The sequence below is a fragment of the Salarias fasciatus genome, chromosome 6 (genome assembly GCF_902148845.1).
Source record: "Salarias fasciatus chromosome 6, fSalaFa1.1, whole genome shotgun sequence".
Taxonomy (NCBI): domain Eukaryota; kingdom Metazoa; phylum Chordata; class Actinopteri; order Blenniiformes; family Blenniidae; genus Salarias; species Salarias fasciatus.
Window position 1 is genome coordinate 26,504,935 of NC_043750.1, and position 17,944 is coordinate 26,522,878.

Here is a 17,944-nt window from a genome sequence, read left to right on the forward strand (position 1 = left end):
ACGCACACACACAGCTTAATAACGGCTGCTGAAACAGGTATGAAAACATCCATCTCCCTGTGTGGGTCCGCTGCTTTGTTCGTCTCACAGACCATCTATATACAGTATATTGTTCTGTCCGCATGCAAAGTTTGTCCGCACTGAAGTGTGTGTGTGTGTGTGTGTGTGTGTGTGTGTGTGTGTGTGAGAGAGAGAGAGAGAGAGGGTTACCTGAGGTTAGTGTTCTGGCTGTCCGTGGCCACACGGGAACCATTTGGACTTGGGCTGCTGGAGGAAAGTGGAGGAGAGGAAGGAGGAAAAGACAGGAGGAGGGGGGGACAGCAGAGAAAACAGGCATGAAAGAGAAGGGAGATGACAGCGTGAAGGATTGGACCATTGAGATCAACAAGGGGTGAGATGAGAGAGACGAGGTGAGACAGTGAGAAAGCAGAATCACAGAAAGGAGACACAAAAACCAAAATGAAAGCATTAAAAATAAAGCATCCACAGACACAGGATATCACGGAAAGGCATGAGATACATCAACGATCATCTTTCCGCAGACAGAAAAGAAGCGTGGAGCCGGTGAGCGTAGAAGCTGTGCTGTGTCACCGAGGTCCCAGAACACACATCCTCTCCTCTGCAGCTCACTGAACAGACACGACGACGGGAGTCGAGTCTATTTCCAGAATGACAGGAATGTCAAGCTGCCTTTAAAAACTATCTGCTGACATTTCTGTCTACACGAAATAGAGATTTGATCCTGGATTGAGGAAAGGGAAAAAAAAAAAAACCTGGCAGTAGCAGTACAGCTAAGGTGTCGCCAACAGTTAACAGGAAAACAACAACAAACTCTTTTCAAGTGGACGTAAGCGTGCTGCTCATGACAGCCTGGTACACAAAGACTTGTGTGACTGAATACTTTTGATGAAATATATTGATTAAAAGCAGCAGTCAACAGATATGCACTGACTGACAGTTAGGGTCAGATAATCCTGTGCTCATCCTCGCCAACCTTCCTCCAGTCGCTGCTGGTGCTGCTATCAGGATGGTGAAGACGGACCGCTGGACTCACTTGAGGACTAGATGCAGGTTGGCGGACAGTCGCGGGTCTGTGAACTGTGTTGTTCGGTTGTTGTGGTCGACGAAGTAGACGCGGCCGGTGGCAGTGTTTCTGATCTCCCAGCCCGGCGGCAGCGGGCCCAGCTCCTCGCAGTTCACGTTGCTCAAGTCCCTGCACAGAGACGTGGCGACCGCGAATGTGATCAACTAAACTGAATTCATGTACACGCTGAAAAGAGAAGGACTGCCTGAACAGTCAGCAATACTTGCGACATGTGATGTGAAATAACAAAACGATGTGAAACATAAAATATGCCCTAATTTCCTCCACTTTACAGGAATGTGTTTGACGTATCAAACCATCTTGCTTCAGAGCTGCTTGAGTCCATTACAGATATTTAAACAAGTATAACAAATATTTATGACATTATCATTACTATTAAGATCAATATGAGAAAATACGTGATGATTTCATCAGACAAAAACAACAGCAGCACTTTAAGTGCGAAGTCCATCTTCTGATAAAAGTATTTGTCTTTATTTTCCATTTATCCCAGGAGAAGGCTAAATCATGACCCGGGTCGAGGACGTTTGGCTTTATGTGCGTATGAACACACTTGAGCTTGTGTGAAGTGAGGACACGTCACTCAGGGACACAGTGCATGCTTTGTTGCACACGTCACACACACTGGGCCATTTCAGGGTCTCCGTCCAAAATGACCAAACCCAGAGGCGGCTGCTGCTGCTGCGAGCTGGCTATCGCACTCGCGTGCTTCACCGCTGAGCAGAGGCGACGTCCCGGCGAGGCCAGACAAGTAACGCAACAGCCCTGCCTGTAATCGCCAGTGAATTAAGTGGGGTGCCATAGAGAGCTGGTGAAACAGCACGACTGAATGCAGAACTTCTGGCTCGTTCAGGACCGAGGGGTCATTAGTCTGGCTGACCTCCACTTGACAAGTGAGATTGTTTCTGGACAGACACACTGTCTGATCCAGCCATGTCAAGTCCAGTTCGGTGTTGTCAGATTTGGGAATATATTGGAGGGTTCGTATTACCATTGAAACAATATTGGCACGACTAAAACCTGAACACAATTAAGGCCAGTTTAACGGCTCTAAATACTTTCAGTTCACATATAAAATGAGCTTTACATGTACAAAGTTACACAATCAAGATGGATATTTGAAAAAAAAGAAGAAAAGAGAGCAGTTACCTGGGCACTCTGGGGTCGTGCCAGGTGCTGACCCCAGTCTGCGTGTGGAGGAAGTAGACTTGGCCCTGCTGAGTTGTTCGTTGCTCTGCAAGAGAGGAAACCGATTTGAATCAACGGTGAAAACAGCACCGGGGGAAAGAGTGGAGGTGCTGCAGTGAGAGTTTTGCGGTCGAGACCAAATGGGTACGAGCGAGTTTGTGTATTTTGGAGACGGCAAAGTCGGCTGATAATTTATGTGACAGAGAAACTGCTGGGACACTGTTGACCTAGAAGTTTCTTCAGGTGCGTGCCAATGTAATCAATTAGTCCCTCCCCGGTCTCCAGTAGGCTTCTTATTCCTTCCTCGCCGGGAGTTACCTGATGGTTCTTAAATGGACGTCTTTTCAGCTGAAAGTTTCCATTTTTACCGCAAATAATCAAATTTCTTAATGCTAAAGTGTTGACATGTCGGCAGTGATCCCTAATCCACTTTGCGAACCTCTCGGCCACCGCTGCCCCAAGCTAGCTGGCCGTACGGGGCCTTAATAATTCATCTCTGTAAATAAGAAACAAATCCCACTCGTATGATGAGCAATATTTGACCCTGAAAGAAGACATAAGAGGATTTACTCATCAATAGCTCGCTAGATCCTCCGTTTGATGAATGGAGTGTGAACGTTGGCACAGTGTGTGTATTGCTAAACGGGCGTGCCGTCCGTGTGTAAATATTCACCGGCTAATCCATCACGACACCCCCCCACCTTCCAAACTCAACTTCCCACTGGCACAACGCGTTTCCTAACCCCCACCACCACGCCTCCCATTCTCTCCCACCACACCCAGCCGGTGGTTCAGAGGGTTCGGCGGCGGAGCGGCGCTCTGTAGCTGCTGGGCATCAGTGACTCACTCTGTCCGACCTCAGACAGCCTTAGTGGACACAGCAGGACCTTTTAAAGGGGGCACCAGGCCAGCAGTGCCTTTCTGAACTGCTGGCATACGTCACAACACTTAAAATAATAATTTATTTTACAGACTCTGCGGGTATTGTGGGGGGAAAGCTGCGGCCGACTGTTAGACGTACAGTTGTTCTCTAAAAAAAAAAAAAAAGCTCCAACACTGGAAAATATAGTTCAATGCCACTATTTTCCCAAATGTGCTCGCATGGTATGTGTAGATCCAGCTTAAGAATTATGGATACAAAACAACAGCCAATAACCTAAACTCCTCAGAGCTGTGAAAAATATTCCATCCTTCTTCTCTCTGTTGTGGGAATATTAGTCTGCATAGCCGAAACATTCCAGCAGCGGAGGAGAGGAGAGGAGAGAATGATGATTGCAGTTGTCATGATGTGGTGCTGTTGGAAAGGGGGGGGAGGGCGGAGCAGAGAAAGTGTGAATGAGCCCGAGGGCAAGACAGGAAGACGAAAAAACGGAGAAACAATAAGAAAAGACACAAATGCAGTTCTTTTCACCCCAAAAAGAGAAAGGAAAGTAAAAAAAAAAAAAAAAAAAAAAAAAAATGCTCAAAGTAACACTGCCTTCAGGCTAAACACAACATCCAGTCCGAGGAGCGGTGCAGCACGTCTTTGATCTGCATACCTTGTACTTTTGAGTGGAGGGAATGAAGCTACAGCTGAGAGTGTGTAAAAAAACTGAAGAAAACACACTGCGCTCAGCCCGTGAAGGGGTTTGGTAGCCACAGTTGTTTTATAAGGTATTAGAGAAGCTGTCATGTAAATCCTGCATGGCCCCAGTCTACACCGCAGCACATTAGAGCGTGGTGCGCTCCAGTAATCACGGCGGCAGCTCAGTAAATTGTCATTTCAGGACTCGCTTCTACGACTGCCTGTCGTTACAAAAGGTCTTCATAGTTTATTGACAGACCTAACTAGGGTGCAAATCTCATGGCAATAATTTAAGTTCCCATCATTTCAGTTTACAAAGGTCTTCATGGGACTTTGATGACATGAGGAAGAACGTGATATCCTAAAACAGTCTGGCATGTGGGCCTTGTTACCACAACATTCCTCTGTTTGCTGCAATTTGGGCAATTGTTTGGCAGCTGTGCTGTCAGTTTGATGGTTTTCAATTCTGTTAATAAAAGAGCATATAAAGCAGGGGTGTCAAACATACTGCCTACAGGCCAACACCAACACGACCGAGGGGGAAACACTGCTCAGAGCACTGCAGACTGAAGTGTTTTAATCAGAGCATAGGACATCAACGCTGGGATCTGAGCCGGTGGATCCATGACGGAGAGCTGAAAGCCTGTGGCTGACGAGGCAACATCGTATGTTTGCTCAATGGTGCAAATCGAGGTAATGTCACCGTTTCGCACCACAAGGCATCTTCACAAAAGGCATATTGTAAAAAAATGTTAATTATTTTCTTGAAATGTTTTTTTTCGGTTTGGTAAAAACAGTTTTTTAATCTTAATTTTTCTTTAAAGTATTTGTGAATATTTGCACTAAAACAAAGGGAGACATGGAGTCAAAGGTTATTACGCTCCCATTTCACAGCTCCAGGCCCCTCAAGATCAAAGCGGGCTGATGTGGCCCCTGGACTGAGATTAGTTAGAGATCCCCGTTATAAAGGATCTTTGCGACGCCTCTGTGGAGGACTTTGAAGGGGGTTTGTGTTCATATGTGCTTGTGGAAGGTTAATATTATCTTAGCGGGGATTCGGGTTACAATACGCCTCAGATGTTGGAGGAGAAGATAAAATCCTATGAAATGTGATGTTTATTTTTTTTAATCACGACCCCAGCATTAAAGATGTGTGAATGTGTGTGCCGCCGCTTCGAGTCTCACCGTAACCCTCTGGAAGATCCGGCGGCGTGTGAAGGTGCGTCCGGCTCATGTAGTTGCGATGCCGCTGAGAGCGAACCCGTCTCTCCTGGATGCGCTGCTCGCCCGGGGGACCGCTGGCCTCCGCCCCGTTAACGGGCGTCATGACCGGCGTGTTCTCGTCCACCACGCAGCTCAGCGGCCGCCCCGACGGGCTGGAGTACTCCGACGCCGGCCTGCCAACGAAAGCAGCGTGTGAGGCTTCATGTTCATGCAAATGAGTGTGTTACTGCAGCTCCAGGTGTGTTTAGGGTGGAGCCTTTGGCGCAGCAACTTCATCTATTTTTTTTAACCGCTCGACGTACAAGGAAGCATAAAATAACCACGGCAAAATAGATGGGAGTCACAGCCCTCCAGAAGATAAACATGTTTCATGATATTACAGTTTCGCTTTCAATTGATATCAATAACTACGAGCCGGGAAAACATGGCGAGAAGTCCCCACAATAACAGTTTGTATCAGCGCTGCTTAGAAGGCAGACCCACAAAAAAAACATATCTGATAAGCAGACACAAACAAAGACAGGCTCTGTGTGTGTGTGTGTGTGTGTGTGTGTGTGTGTGTGTGTGTGTGTGTGTGTGTGTGTGTGTGTGTGTCCACTGTCTGGCTGCACAGTCACTGACGCCTCAGCTATCTAAAGCTTTGGACCCTCAACCAACAACCGCTTCCACACACTCTTCCTCCCTCCCATTTCCTCTTTCTCCACACTTACTTTGCTTCACCTCTGCCTCGGCCTTCCCTCGTCCGAGCTCCCTCCAAGTGCATCAAGGCTCTGCTCTCCATCCACATTTTCTCTTCATGCACAGAGTCCGTTTCTACTTCTCCTAACTTCACAGTTTTAACCCTTCATGCAATCACACTAAACCAGTTCATAACCAAGGTCAAATTTTTTTAATGTTGTGCTGCTTATAAGCAGGCGATGGTGAGGAGCTGGGAGGGGTTATTTGCTTACTCCCCTAATGGCTCCACTGATATGGGCCAAGTAGGAAGGCGACAGTTGTTCCTGCAGCAACAGTAACAGAGGCCAAATGAGGCCTGGCTGCCAGACTGGCTGGCTGGATTTTTTTTTTTTTTTTTTAACTTTAAGCGTTTCTGTTGGGGAGGGGGACCAAGGAGACTGACAGCAGTCCACTCATTACCCAGAGACTGTTACTGTAGGGAGGAAAAAGACTTGCTTTTTCTTTTTTTTTTTTCGGAAAATGGAAACACACGTGCCTACGCAGCCCTGCAACAGGCTTTTGACCAACTTTGTCCTGAGTTACTACAGTATGACTCCTGTGGTGCATAAAGGGAGTACGAGTGTCTCGATGATACTTGTAATGCAAGAATCTTTATGTTGCATGAAAGGATATGTCTAGTTATCTTGATGTCTCCATGCACACAGACACTGAAGAGCCGTTCTACCTGGTGGGTCTCTCCCATTGCGTGGTCCGTGTGATGTGGTTCAGGTACTGTATTCTTCCAGAGGCTGTCCTCCTCTCTTCCCAGCTGCGGCAGACACACACAAAGACAGCCCGTTTTCAAAACTGCATTGCAAAGTCTGACAAAACGCTCCCTAATTTCATGCAATGATAGTCATGTTTAACACACTGGACAAATGTCCAAACATTTACACCTCCGTAATTTTTCCATAAATACTTCACAGCAGGTTGTGTCTTCAATGACAAACTTGGAGCAAGAAATCAAAGGGGCTCCAGAAAAAGGTGGCATTTCTGCTTAAAGCGCATTGTTAACGTGATGGTTAATCTTTCACAACAATTTCACACTGACCCATCAGGCAAGTCGTTGTCAAACAGGCGGCTGCAGTCCACAACTGGTCCTCCGCTCCCAATGCGATCTCTGGACTGAAGACTGACTGCAAATTAGAACAAAAAATAATCAGTCATGACAACTCATATTTTACAAATCCAGAAATATGCACAAGTTCCACAACGATTCTTGTTCTTAGACCACAATCTGCTGTTTTTTCTCTTAACGCATCTTTACTTAGACCATTTAATTTATACTCTAACACAGTAGAAACAGCCGTTTTTGAATCTGGTATAAAAATACACTTACAAATACAGTATCTCAATATGTCTATCCATATTTTTAGTATATGCAACTATAAATGCGGGTTTCTTACCTACTATCTGTCCTCTCACAGTATCATTGTCATTGGGGCCCAGCTTATTCAGATCCAGCCTCTGATCTGCAAACAAGAAAAACAACCACTTATTCAGTAGATTGAGCCGACTGAAATCATCACTGGATAAAATGAATGCAATAGTCTGTGTGAGAATCGCGCTTCAGACACAAACAGTTTCAAGGACGAGCATCTTGAAAAGCAGTTTAGTGGTTCTGACACTTTTCTGCTCACACTGAGGTTTATGGTGTGATGAGGGAGAAAGTCACAATTGTGGAGGAGTCAGCGGAAAGGCCGTTTTATCTGTTGGAGTGATGAAAAAGAAGAATGGGCCTGTTTGTGTGATACGATGTCGCCCAGGAATGTGCACCTGCTCATCTGACTGGCAGCTGCAGGAGGTTCAACTATCTTTTATCCAAATTGTTCAAAAACAGATTTACAGGGATTTTTGCCTCAATGTTCTTTACTTAAGGGAGGGAATATACTGATAAAAAAAAATGATCTGTGCAAAAAACTATAAGATCAAGTCTTTTTATTGCCATATAAGGTAATAAAAAGGAGATAGTCGTGTCAAAAATATGAAGAATGAACATTAGATTATTCAAAGGAAGCATTGAGAAGTAATCCCTCATTATCCAACCACAAAAAAGCAGCTTTTTATTGTCAGAAATTCAAATCATTAAAAGTGAGGCACCACTTTAAAAAATACAGTAGTTCAAAACAATGACAAAAAAAAAAAAAAAAAGTCACTCACAATCTCTCTGACTCGATACTCCACAAACAGACTAGCTGCCAGACTCAGACTGCACCTGCAGCATCTGAGACGCTGAACAAGATCCAGACACAGATACTCTCAGCACTCACACACCAACTCAATCCCACAGGGGGACGTCGGAACGAGTGTATGAGCAGTTCTCTTTAACAACACAGGAATGTTGAATTAATTGTGATATTACAAAGTGCGGCAGTGCATTAGTGCAGGTTCAGAGAGTGGTCTAGACATGAGAGTGAGAACAGATTAGAGCTGAGAGAAGGAAAGAAATATGCACAGGAGGTGAAGCGAAAGAGATGAAAAGATAGCCAAGTTTTCCTGCACTGAAACTCTGACCGGATTTGTCAGTTTTCTTTGGTTATCTGCACACTCATGCGCACACGTGAAACTGTGCATAGGTAGAGGCCAAGCATTCCTATAGCACGGTTCCAGAAGACGTGTGTGTGTGTGTGTGTGTTTGTGTGCGCACAAGTGCATCTGTTCCGGATACGCGTCTAGACTAAACAGGGATGGTTAAGGCCTTACATGGCCAGAATAGTAAGCAGATTTTTCTCCTAAATAAAAGAGGAGGGGGGGGGGGAACGGAGAGACAGAACATTTACAGACCTTTAACCACAAGCCCTCACCAATTCCCCAGAGCTATAAAAACTGCAAGACTAAACTACATAAATGTGTGCAAATGTGCACGTGCAGATCCGCGTTACAAACGTGTGAGGGTACACCTGTCTGAGGCTGCATGCAGCGACACGCACGCATGTGAAACAACTGGAGTATCAGCCTTATCACAAGCATCTTAAACAGTCTTTACACTAACATTATGGGCAGTGAAAAATAAAGAAACAAGGTTCAAACTGAGGCAGACATGCAAAGGTGGTGAGTCATGTCATGTGGAGAGGAAAAAAAAAAAAAAACTAAACAAAACAGTCGAGTGTTCGCGAGTTTGCTGGTAGAAGAGCACGGCTCGTGATGCTGCAGCAGGACGTGAACATCAGCGGCGAGCCAGACAGACTTCTAAGTAAGCCAGACAACCATGCTGGATCCCATTTTGCAAGACTTTGAGAGTATGTGTGTGTGTTGGGGTGAAGAAACGCCATCTGGGAGAGTGCGCTATGTGGATGAATTCGTCCTCTAGGAATCAATCTGCTCTGAAGTCACCTGTTTGTGTCGTTTGTCTCTGTCCTGAGTACAAACATGCAAAGAGGATAACCTACGAGTTGCCGTCTTGTCATGCATCACGTCTCCCCGTCCACTTCCTGTGGCTTTCGCCATGTTGGCTCTGGATTTAAGTGGCTGGTTTGGAGTCTAACTGGAGCCTAACGAGAGCCCATACTGTGAGTTTCTGGAAGTTGTGGATTATTAAACACAAGTCTTCCGTCACACAATGAGGTAAAACCATGGCACCAGACCACTACGTTCACCAGGGTCCCTTTTGGGGCAACAGTGACGCCGTTGCGGCTTCTAGTGGACGAGGAGGTGACTGATAAAAGCCAAAAATGCCATTTAGGGGCAAATATAAAGGAGGTGGAAAGCATTCTGTCAAGAAATGATCTCGACTGTGTGAAGCTGGCGGAGGCTGTTAAAGTTGCTCCAAACATATTACGACCGCCTGCATTCATGGAAATATAATTTAGCAAAAACATCCAACAAATCATGCAACAAATGACTCTTGAAGTGGTTGTAAAGCATGACGAAGCTGCTGGGATAAAGAAGAAATAAAATGCTGGATGCATTTAAAAAAAAAGGGGGGGGGGGTTGACTTTCTGATGGTCTGTTTGAGAAAGGTCAGGACGAAGACGAAAATGAGCCGAGAGAAGGGTAATTTGACAGTACCGACTTCATTTAAGTGTTTAAGTGTCAGGATCAGCAGACAGATGCTGCCAAAAAAGGAAGGCTAACGAGCATATTGAAATGTTGACTGCACTCATAAAACAAACTGTGCCTGAATGTGTTGGAAATGAAAGGGCACAGCTGTCTGAAGCTATGCCGACTTGATAATCGATGCACGTGTGGCACACACCTCGTACATCGCCTGCATTAGCTCAGGAACACGTTCTGCTCACTGAACAATTACCACACATGATCAATCGTTTCACCGCATCTTTTAAAAAGCTGACTTTCATTGCTTTTTAACGTCTTTTTGGGCACTGACTTGGTTTCTGGACCCAGCTGTGGACAGCAGGTGATGCTTCTGACATGTTTCCTGAAGGTGCAGACAGAGAGTTCTATCGCTTTGCAGCGAACTGATGTTGTCTTTGCTGCCACACGTCTGTCTGCAGCAGGCAATGTTTCTGATATGCGTTGCCTCAAGAAGCTGCCTGCGTGCTGCAACCATAAATCTCAGGATAATGAATAGCTGGCATGGAAGCGGCGGCAGCAGGAGGCTGTGAGCCGGGACGCAGCTCACATGCTGCAGATGTCGCAGGCCGAGTGCTGCATCCACATAAAACAGATTCCTACGCAATGCACGGGTCTCTAGTTTTATTGCTTCAGTCCTTGCATTGCACCGCTACATCTTTCTACCCATCTTTAGGAAAAAGCAATATAATGGTGACAACGCATTAAAGTGAAGGTGTGGGGAGCAAAAAAAAAAAAAAAAAACTTGTGACAAAGGTTCACAACTTCTTTGAGGATGTGTGAAGAGAATCAACAGCTCAACAAACTGCTACTTCGTATTAATTCCTTCGTTTTGGCAGAGCCTTCTCATCCCAACTGACGGTTTAATTAAAGGTTAAACAGAAAGATCGGTGACTGGTTTACCATGTTAGCTCGGAAATGCATCGGTACTCACAGCCCGTGTCTTTGAGTCTGTTGATGGCGTTGGACAGGAGGCGGACGCAGCCCAGAAAACCTGCGCCCTGTTTTTTGTGGATCTTCTTGTGGTTCCACACGCTGATGGTGATGGAGTCGGCCTTTCCGATGTATCTGACGGAGGTGGAGACACGGGAGGGGGAAAAAAGGGTCATTCAGATGAAAACACAAAGTGATTTACCAAACTTTTCATAGTCCTGGATTGGTTTTTTAGGATTTCTTTTTAGATTATTTCTATAAAAAAAAAACCAACAACCTTGTAGTAAAAGATCACAAATATATACGAAATCTTTCTTTGTATAATAAAACAAATCAAACCATGTCAGCCAGGACAACTTCCAACCGTCTGTTCATTTCCAGAGGATCAACCTTCGGACTGTTCTCGTATTTTATTGATATTGTTGTATTGTAGAGTTTATCACCATTAAAATTCAGGGTTTGTTTAATGAATAAAGTAATCTGGAATAATATGAATAAGACAACGTACTTCAATTCAGATTTTAACCTGAACAATAGGGACAAATGTTTCCTGTCCTTTGATACACTAATATGGAAGATTAACAAGTTTCATTTTTACGGTCACTGTGCACGTTTGCAGAATTAGTGCAGCAGAGGAAGTCCCCGTAATGCACTCCAGCGGCTCAGACAGATTTTACAGTAAACACACATTTCAAACTTACAAAATCTTGACACACACACACACACACTCACTCAGTAACACACATAATTACAGTGGAGCAGCCAGCTCTGATGCCCAGCTCTACATTACGCTGTATACCGATGGAAAGGAAAGGGGTTTTCCTAGCAACCACTTCTAAACACACATGTTTTGGTCTTTAACACAAACAACAGAAGCTGGCAAATAGATGAACCCAAACTGAATCACAACTTCCTTCAAACTGTGGATCGTTTTTATGCCCTACGACTTTCTCTCTAGTGAGAATAAGACAAACGGAGTTGGGGGCATATCAGGACATTCTCTCTATTGCAGATACCAAGTTATAGAGTGTGATTTGTTTATTATGATTCCATTCTGGGTATTGGATGACAAGTTGGGGGGGAAAAAGTTTTTCCCATGAAAGGTCGGATTTCCTCTCTCATAAAAAGTGAGTTAATTACAGAGCATATCGACCCAGGTTGATGAGAAGCCGCTGGATGTTAAAACGGACCCAACTATCCAATGAAAGTGTTCTGTCACGTCTTTGCAAATGTGAAGTTAAAAGCATGCTCTAAAATCAAACTTTTGGATGTTAAAACAAGTTAGGAAAGATTTGTTTTCATAATTAGAGAGGTGAATTCAAAGGCGTGACAAACCTGTTGGACTGTTTTGACCGTTTATTTGCTTGCGAAGATTTAGATTTGATTAGTTCATCCTCAGTTATTCAAAAACAGACAAATCGAGCATTGTCTCATCATGCTGCAGTCTGGAAATCAAGTTTGTTTGACCTGTGGTGGGAAGCCAACTGCTTCCAATCACAGTTCAGTTTGTCCTTCACCCAACGGGGTTAAGATCATAAGGTCACTGCGATGACCTCTCCTGTGAAAGCTGTGTGACGCACTGTCTTTCAGAGACAGAGAGAAAAGCAGTGAAACAGCTGACAAGAGAAGCAAACTGAATACATCAGAACAGGCAGTGCAAAACCTTATTTTCTCGCCAACAAGAAAATACTCGGAGAAACTTTGAATTCTTAAAGCACATTTCAAAGGCTACCACTCCCACCAGCAGCTAATTTATGCAGACGTGTGGGAAGAGCTGAATTTCCCGCTGCCTTCCTGCAAAACTTCAGCTTGAGTCGTGCTTTCACCAGTTCCTTCTATTTCACATGTGAATTTGTGAACGTGTCAGTAAAAAAAAGTTCTGGGTGTAGACTTACTGTATGTGGCAAGTTTAAAAATGTGCAATTAATTGAAAGTGGTCGATCTGAAATCCAAAGACAAAAAGATCATTGACTCCATAACGCAAATTAAGCCCTTTTCTTCCAAACACAGTGCCAAATATTAGCCGTTAATGTTATCGTTCGTGTCGACCTGCGTCCCGACGACTGCCAACACCATTAAAAAATGAAGCATGAGTAAATTCTAACAATGAACGCACAATCGTGTCAATGGTGAAGCTCATTTTGACTGCAAACTGACCCTGCTTGTGGCAGAGTTGTCGGTTATGAGGAGTGTTGATTTGTGGTTCATACAACGTGCTGAAAGAGTGAGGACGGATAAGGCAGTGCTGCGGTCAACAACACCATCAGCCTTTAATTACTGGATACTAATCAAGAAGTTGGCCAAGCACAGTTTCTGAAAGGTACCACGGGCTCTCACGTGATGGGACGGCGTTCGCACAGCACGCTGCGTTCAGAATTCACTGCCTTTGGAGTGAGCTGCAGGCGAGTGTGATATTCCAACCAAAGCAATGCGAAGAGTTGTAGACGGATGGAAAGTGGAGGCCAAGTAATGAGAAGGCAACCTGCCAAAGGACCAAGCCTACATACTGCCATGAGTTCATGAACTTCCAAGACAAAATATTTTCAAAACATTTTACTTGTGTCTCAAAACATCTTCCACAAAAGTGAATGATGTGGTAACAAGGGCAGTGTCTGGAAAAATACATTTTTTCATATGTATTCTGTCATAACTTAAAAAACAAAACAAAACAAAACAAAAAAAAAGGCGTCGAGCTTCTTGTCGGCATCCGTGTCACATGGACAAAGATCTCTCCTCTGGAAGTTGAAGGGGGTGTGGTGCGCTGGAAACCCGCCAAACCCACACTCCCATCTGCTTTCTATGGCATGTTAGCCATTTCCTGAACCAGAGGAAGAGGCCAAGGGTCGCTGGCGGGGGAGCACGCTCCTCTGAGAGGGTGGCGGTCCACAAGGGGGAGGAGAATTATGTAAAGAGGGACGGGATAAGGTTCATGTTAACAAGGCTGAAGTTGTATTTTTAAAATCACGCGGCTACAAAAAGCCAAATGCATTGATACTCTCCTTCTCTTCCTCCTCATCTCTCCACTGGGTTCATCAATTCCACTAAAGCCATTTGTGAATTACTCCATCCATTTTTCAAATACTCAACAGAAATCAATCTGTATACATTTTATTCACCTGTCATTTACTCAATTATAAAATCTTCAAGTTATTCTGTACTGGATTTGTGACATGCTGCATAGACTTGTGTGCATTACTTTTCCCCCTTGCTTCCTCCATGTCTCAGTCTGGACACGTCTACCGCTCGGTACTTAATCACATTTTCTTCTTTTACCCTCATTTCCCCTCATCTCTCACCACTACATAAGCTGGGGTTGCCAGCAGGACCTTTGGGTCCTCTGGGGTGATCCCTCCCTGGAACGGCCTGTCAACACAGACTGCGGTACAGAGAACATCCAGAGTGTACGGCCCCTGTGAAAACACTCCTCCTGACACCCAACGCAAAGACACGCTTGCGTGTAAGCATGTGTTAAGAGCAACTGTGTTGGTCTTTATATAGTCCGTGGCTTCCGAGCTAAATTGAGAGCTTAATCGACCACCACTCATTTTTTTTTGTAACTTATGTCTGCCAGGTAGTTGGAAAGAAATCCAGCCTTGAGATGATCCTGAAATTTCTGACCTGGCAGAGGACGTCTGTAGCGGCCTTCTGCAAACGCCAGACGAAGATGATTTTTAAGCCAATATCAAAGATTTCTCTACAACTTTGGATCAAAAGTGGCAAAAGTAGGTGGGAACTTGCGATTTGCTAATGGCAAAGACTGCACCCTTCTGCAAATATAGGCACGGCTTTCACCTCTGAGTGACAATGCTTTTTAACCAGCGGTGTGGGCGTTCTTCTGTGTTGCTAACCAGTTATCCATCATACATGCGAATCTCTTCAACAACAAGAAACAAGCTGAACTGTGTAGGAAAGGTGTCTGTAGAGCCGGTCAAGTCACTTCCAAACAAATGAAGTTCGGAAATAGCCTGGTTCTAGTTAAGATTAAAGGGGCCAGACACAACAATGAAACCTACAAAAACCTTGTTACCACTTTTGTTTCCTCTAGATAATTGCAGTAATTTTATAGCTGTGACGTATGAAAACAAAACTCAACTCTAAGCCTCACTTCAGCCTGTAAATCTGGTCTCGGTGGACCCGAAGGTGGCCTTAAAGCAGTCCCAGTAGACCCTGCACATGCCTCAAGCTTTAGCTGAAAAGGCTCCTGCGATCCAGTGAGCAATGCAAAGGACTTTAAAAAAGACAGAACTATTCACAGCACATGAGTGATGGGTTCACCGAGGTCAGTAAACACCTCAGGGAGAGAAACTTGAATTTCTTTGTATTTCCAGTCCTCATGTGACCGTGACACTCCAAACACCATCACATTCAGCAGCCACAGAATAGTTAAGTCTCTCTTTGTTAATTCATTGTGTGGAATGACTGAGGTAGCATTTTGAGTGTTATCTATTTCTAAAATATAGCTGAATTTAAAGTCAGGAGTCTGTACTTGAAATAGGCTGTGTCAATATTTGCACTAATATTTACACTGACTGTAACCTAATATATTTGGAATAAATATTTGAATAATGTAATTCATATGAGGTTTAATATTTGCAGGAGGAAAAAACTTGCAGGCATTATGGTGGGTGAATATTAGCAAAAAGGAGGTTACAATTTACTGGAAGTGGGACCCAATGCAATGTATTTGAGGTCTACAGTTAAACGTAAAACAAAATAAATCTGTCAGTAAAATTGCAACGAGATGTTTTTCACAACTTCACCAGCCATGAAGTGTTCCGACTACAATGTATCAGATTTACAAGTTGGTTTTCTTTAGTCCACATTTACAACTGCCGCAGAGACAGAAAGCAAAACTACCCTTGTAAAAAAAAGTCACTCTAAAATCCAATTCTTCGCTCAGCCAAATGTTTAGACCATTCGGCATTTGGAGAACGAAGAAAGTCACATCAGTCTTCGTTGTCACATTAAAAACACATGATGTCTTCAGCGCAGTATGTGTTTGTGAAACATTACTCTCCAACATGCTGTCATATCAAATCTCTGATGAGCTTTATAGATGGGTGTTACTTAACAGAAAAGATGCAACTGGAGTTACATTCCTGAACCAATTGTCACAGCCCTTCGACGCAGAAACACACCACTGATGGAAAACCAGCGTGCTTCTTTTGTTTTCAGACAATGCTTTCAGTGGGACTCAGCTTTGACCTCATGAGTCAATGCATTGTAAAACACACATTTGCTCAATTTGTCTGTTAATGAGGCGTACAAGCCAAAAAGCAACATGCCGTGCTGTTTTTTTTTTTTTTAATGTCTCCTTGGGGACTTACAGATCATAATGTTGATTCCACTTGGGGTCCAGCGTATTTCTCACAGTATCTGTAGAGTGGCATTGTCCCGAGCCGTCCACCACCACTTTGGCGAAGGGATCTGGCAGCCCTGCGAGAGCAGACAGACACACGCGGGTTGTGTTGATCCATTGTACAAACCCAACCTTTCCTCCCGTCATGGATGAAACCGGCGTGACAGCATTTACAGCCCTCATTTAATCCGTTCGTACGAAGCTCCAGAGACACGGATTCACATGTGTGTTGTCATTCACAGTGGCGGGAGGTTCACTTTGGACATTTTAATAGAAACGGTGCGTGCGGGAGTCACTGTCCTAACGTGACACTCGTCACAAAAATGAGACTTTACGACTGTTTTCACTCAACTGTCGTTCAGTCACATAAGGTCGCTTTTAATGAAAAGCTGGTGTTTGGGATACTTTTGTTATGACAATATGGCATTAAGCAAGACGCTGTAACTGTCCCATGTCCTTATTTTGACAGCATAACTAAATGACCCCAACGCTTTTTCACAGCATGTCTTAAAAAAATGTCTTTTCTGTGATAAAAGATATTGACAAACTATGTCACATATACATTGTTTTGTAAGCGGAGAGGCACGTCCTCAGTCAAATGAAGCCCTTTTGTTCCATCTTCTCATTTCATATGAATTCAAAATTAATGTGAATTCCGTTTGCGTTTCATGGGAAGTCACTCTCCTGTTCAGCTTGAAATCTGAGAAGCTCATCTTTCTGTATTTTTACCTGGCTCTTTCTCAGTTCATGTGTGTCTGTGTGTATTTTGAACGTCTCTGTGTATTATACCTCTAGGCCCAGACACTTTCCTCAAGCTAAACCTGTTCGGTCAGCCTCTCGGTGTCTGGGAACTTCCTGCCTCATAGCTGTGTCGATGCACAGTTTGCATGTGAGTTAAAGAGCTTAAGATGGATTTTAATGGTTGATGGTAGTTAAATGAAATTACTGTGATCACCCAAAAACTTCAACGAAAGCTCCATCATGCATAAAAAGCAACAATATTACAATATAGACAACTGCAAATGTACATGCAATTCATGTATTAATACAAAAAAAAAAACAAAAAAAAAAACAGGTTTTTGAGAACTTTTCTGTCTAGCTCCAGTTCAGGACCCTGACAGAGATTTTCCTGAAAAATCAGAACAACTTACATTTCTACATAATACAAATCTTGTTTCCCCACAACATACCATCTCACTTTTCATGCTTTATTTACTGATTCTGGACAATTTAAAAAAAAATAATTTTCACGTTTCACTTTAGACCTTTCAATCTGATGCTTCTGCATCGGTTCATGTAATTTAGGCTATCAGGGAGTCCTCAACTGTGTCTGAGTGTAAAAGACAGGGCTCCCGAGGGACGTCATTTACAACATCACTTCAAAAAAAACAGCAAGCTGACAAAGCCCATTCTGATGCACAGGAGAGATGTAAAAGGACAAGAATAGAGCTGTGTAAAAATAGGCTTTACTTACGAAAGAAGTCTTTCTTAGCCAGGTTCTTTGCGCACAGGACTAGGGAGAGAAGGGAGGGACAAAACAGGAGCATTAATGAAAAGTACATGTTAGATCAAACTCCATTGAACATTTTCACATGAAGCTGATTATACATGAATGCACACAGAGGATTCTGTATTTGAAAAAAAAAAAAAAGTCATTCGCAATTTATTTGGGAATTTCTAAATGTGTTTTCTTAATTATTAAATAGCACGAACCCCCAAAAAAGACCACGGAGCTTGGTGTCATTTAGAAATCGCTGCTGTAATGTAAATGTATGAATTCATATATATATATTTTATTAGGTTAATAATTCATGTCTCTGAC

General features: G+C 43.7%; 1 protein-coding gene across 3 annotated transcripts in view; it reads right to left on the minus strand.

Moving 5' to 3' along the window:
* Positions 1–17,944, minus strand: part of LOC115390686 (E3 ubiquitin-protein ligase SMURF2-like) — a 53,881-nt gene that overhangs the window by 11,643 nt on the left and 24,294 nt on the right. For 2 of the 3 annotated variants that reach the window (XM_030094640.1, XM_030094639.1), the window contains exons 2-11: positions 17,597–17,635; positions 16,091–16,199; positions 10,765–10,898; positions 7,205–7,270; positions 6,850–6,934; positions 6,484–6,567; positions 5,043–5,254; positions 2,255–2,339; positions 1,055–1,213; positions 211–267 (exon numbers count right to left, since the gene is read on the minus strand). In XM_030094640.1, coding sequence (XP_029950500.1) covers positions 211–267; positions 1,055–1,213; positions 2,255–2,339; positions 5,043–5,254; positions 6,484–6,567; positions 6,850–6,934; positions 7,205–7,270; positions 10,765–10,898; positions 16,091–16,199; positions 17,597–17,635 — 1,030 coding nt within the window. The remainder of the gene's footprint in view (positions 1–210; positions 268–1,054; positions 1,214–2,254; positions 2,340–5,042; positions 5,255–6,483; positions 6,568–6,849; positions 6,935–7,204; positions 7,271–10,764; positions 10,899–16,090; positions 16,200–17,596; positions 17,636–17,944) is intronic. The other variant, XM_030094641.1, reaches the window with a different exon arrangement.